General features: G+C 45.8%; 1 protein-coding gene across 1 annotated transcript; it reads left to right on the top strand.

Moving 5' to 3' along the window:
* Positions 1–208: 208 nt before the first annotated feature.
* Positions 209–3380, top strand: SPATA46 (spermatogenesis associated 46; the record flags this gene model as incomplete). Its single annotated transcript, XM_080937856.1, has 2 exons — positions 209–311; positions 2869–3380. 2 exons carry the CDS (start codon positions 209–211, stop codon positions 3378–3380), a joined length of 615 nt encoding a protein of 204 aa, XP_080793982.1.
* Between the last annotated feature and the right edge of the window lie 296 nt (positions 3381–3676).

Genomic DNA, 3676 nt, shown 5'->3' with positions numbered 1-3676 from the left:
AGAGAAAACAAACAACTAGTTAAGTTTTAAAAAGGAAAAGAGTCTTGCATACAAGAAAACTACATCCATCTTTCAAACTCATAACCTAAGTGGTTAATAGAATTATAGGTTGTGATGTCAGCTGCATTCAGAATGTTTATCGCCTAGACAACCTGGCCAACCTCTCACAAGTGGGTGTGCGACCTCCGTTATCCTGTGTGGTCAGAACATGGAGAACTTCTCACTCCTCAGCACCTCCAGACCTCGAATCTCTTCCTCTGCCCTGAGTGCTTTTCCTGACATTATGTCCTCACTTGCAACCAGCTTGCCAGGTAAAAGTTGAAGTCACGAGGATTACAAAGATGTGGGGATCTGGTGCATCAAACTTATCAGAGTTTTGTTTTAAATACACAATCTTGTCAGATCACACTATAGGATCATGACTGGTTGAGAAAGTCAAATAATATAGGGCGAAAATATAAGATTTCAAAAGACTGCACTCCTGGTAAGTCTTGCATGCTCTTTCATAATCTCTGGCAAGGGACAGTTGGGGGTACATTTGTTGTCACATGTTCCCCCCTAGAGCCTGCTTCTACATGAAATCCCGAGGTGGCAGTCTGTCTACATAGAGAGCATGTGCTTGCATTAACTTGGTCTTAAACTGGCAAGTAGTAGGCTGAGAATCATAGGAAGGAACAAAGGTTCACATGTGAGGGCTTTTAAACAGAAGAGTGATCTGTAGCTGTCTTTGAATACTTTGTGGGTTCTTCTTTCTTCCACCTTCTCCACCCCCTTTCCACTCTTTCACCCCCTAACACTAGATAGGAGAGAAAAATGGAGAGGAAAGGAACAACAAGAAATGAGATATCCTGACAGTGAAGATTGAACTTGCCCCCCAAGGAACTCAACCCCACTAATCAGCAGGAGGTAGATTAGGGCCCTAGCATTTACACATCCTCTGAAAAGTCCCTAGAATTTAAATGTCACACAATCATAGACACGACCTATCTGCAGGTGACAAAATCACACCCTGCCAGAGCATGAGATAAATCACAGTCAGCTGTTGTGCAGTCTGAAGCAGCCCCATATCCCACACCTGGGATTAAAATGAAAACATATTCATGCAATATTTCTGTGTTTAAAAAGAAACCAAAATTCCAAAATTGTCACTAGTGACCCTGGCTCATTAGTGTTAACATCAGCTGGAAGCTGAGAAAGGCAGGTTTTGAAAGTTCCTATGGTTTGGAACAAGATCCTTTAGAGCAGTGGTTATCAACCTTCCTAAGGCTTCCTTCTGTGTTCTCCAATGGTCTTAGGTAACTCCTGTGAAAGGGTTGGTAGGTCATCAAAGGGATCTCGACCCTTAGATGAGATTCAGCTCTAGGGATTCCCACACACACCAGACTTGAACTGCACTGCTGTGGGAGTTCTCCTAAAGATCCATTCACCCCTACAGAGAACATTAAAAACCTATCTCTTAGAAGCCTAGCTGTTGCCCAGGGACTTAAGGCAGATCACTTTTTCTTAGACCCAACTAGTGGCTTGGATCAAACCCAGAGCCTCATGAATGCTTGGCAAATGCTCTACCACCAAGCTAATCCTCAACCCTAGATGCCCATAAAGTTTTCTCATGTAAACTTTCCAACAAGGGCCTACATGCCCCCTCTGACTGAAGGCTTGAGATCCTTCAATTGGAGAATCTAGCTTCTCATTCTCAAAAGGGCCACACAACAATGCCTAGGTGGGCTGTGACCAGGGCTTCTATCCTGGGACTTGTGTCCAGAGTTCTGTGAAACTGATGTTACTCGTGATATGCAGGAGTATCAGGTGAGGGCTGGGACAAGGAGAAAGGTGTCATCCAAGGCAAGTCTCCAGTAATAAGGTTTTAAACCAAGGCTATAATCATACTAGATATGACCTTTACTGTTACAACATGCACCCGGCCTGGATAAGTCTTACAACCTGGTTTCCAGAGGACCTTTTTTGTAGGTCTGAAGAAACCACCCTATCTGTGACTTTCTGGGAACAGCACCTAGAACAGGTCTGCTGGAGTTCAAAGGTCACTGTCTTGCATTAGTTTTGAGACCCCCTAACACACAGAAGGTGAATCTCAAAATGTATGACTTTGGGAGTCTTCCTAAGAGAAATCCTAATCGTGCTCAGCTCACTATTTTTTTTTTTTTTTCTGTAACCCAGGCATTGTAAAGACAGTGGTACTCACTGTCAGACCAGGTCGGGTCCTGCCTCCCCAGGACCCAAGCAAATATTCTCCAGTATTGGGTGTACAGCCAAGTGCTTGCAGCATGTGAAGTCTTTTCCTATTCTGGGCAGGGACATGTGAAAAGCTGAAGGACAGAGGCTGTACCCCTACGGGAAGGATGCCCACACGCTGCAGTAGAGGTCCACAGGGCCATGATGGCATCTTGCCTCCTCAGTCCCATCTCTCAAGCTCACGTGATAATTAGTCTCTGTCTGAGTGGTCTATGGAGGGATTAGGATGGGTACTGAGGCTGAAAAGGTGGCTCAGTGCTGGCAAACGACTATTAGATGTCAGATGTCTACCTATTTTTGCCTATTCTTAGAGGAGTCAGAAAACCAGGTGTCTTTGCACAGAGAAAGATCAGCCTCCTGCCCATATATCTGATATCCATTTTTGCCAGCAGAAAAAGAATGCAGCGGGAATGGATGCCTTAGGCTGTTTCTCCTATTCAACCAACACTTGCGTTCTCTCAGCCACCATCAAGCCACCATAGATCTCTTGAGGTCTTGCCTAGTCAACTGCCTGCCTGTCTTGTTCTCCTGACTGCCTCCAGCCACTTTTGGTTTTTTTTTTTTTTTTTTTTTTGCTGCTTTTAGCCCCAGACTCAGACCCTGCTCTTTCCTTTGCAGACTTGGGGGACACCCAGAATGGGGAGCAACTGAGGCGGAACTGCACCATCTACCGGCCCTGGTTTTCCCCTTACAGCTACTTCGTCTGCACAGACAAAGAGAGCCATCTGGAGGCCTATGGGTTCCCAGAGGTGGACCGGGAAGAGGGCAGAGGGGATAACTGCTTTCTTGAGGATGTGGCTGAAAGTGTCTGCTCATCTTCTTCCTCCCAAGAGAACACATACCCCAGGGAGGCCAACAAGAAATCCAAGCATGGTTTGGATTCTATCACATCCCAGGACATCTTAATGGCTTCCAAGTGGCACCCAGCCCAGCAGAATGGCTACAAGTGTGCAGCCTGTTGCCGCATGTACCCCACTCTGCACTCTCTCAAGAGCCACATCAAGGGGGGTTTCAAGGAAGGTTTCAGCTGCAAGGTGTACTACCGCAAGCTCAAAACCCTCTGGGGCAAGGACCAAAAGGCCCGGACAGGAGATAGGATCTCTTTGGGCAGCTGCCAGGCCTTCAAGTAGTCCTGCTGACATCTCAGGTAAATAGGGATGAAGCCTATTTATGCCTCTAGAAGGGTAACAATAAATTGAAATTATTCATAGCCTTCTTTTGTCAAGTCTGGTCAGCCTCCATCAACTGCTGCTCCTCTTGGTACCCAGTGAATCTTCATCACATTCAATCAGTGGTTGCTTAGCAACACAAGACCCAGCTCTTTGCCTTCACTTTCTCTCTCTCTCTCTCTCTCTCTCTCTCTCTCTCTCTCTCTCTGTCTCTCTCTCATGATAAAAATAATTTTTGAAGTTTGAGAATATCTTCT

The sequence above is a fragment of the Micromys minutus genome, assembly GCF_963924665.1.
Source record: "Micromys minutus genome assembly, chromosome: 1".
NCBI classification, from domain to species: domain Eukaryota; kingdom Metazoa; phylum Chordata; class Mammalia; order Rodentia; family Muridae; genus Micromys; species Micromys minutus.
Note: the sequence above shows the minus strand (reverse complement) of the source record. Positions and strands in the feature narration are given on the sequence as shown.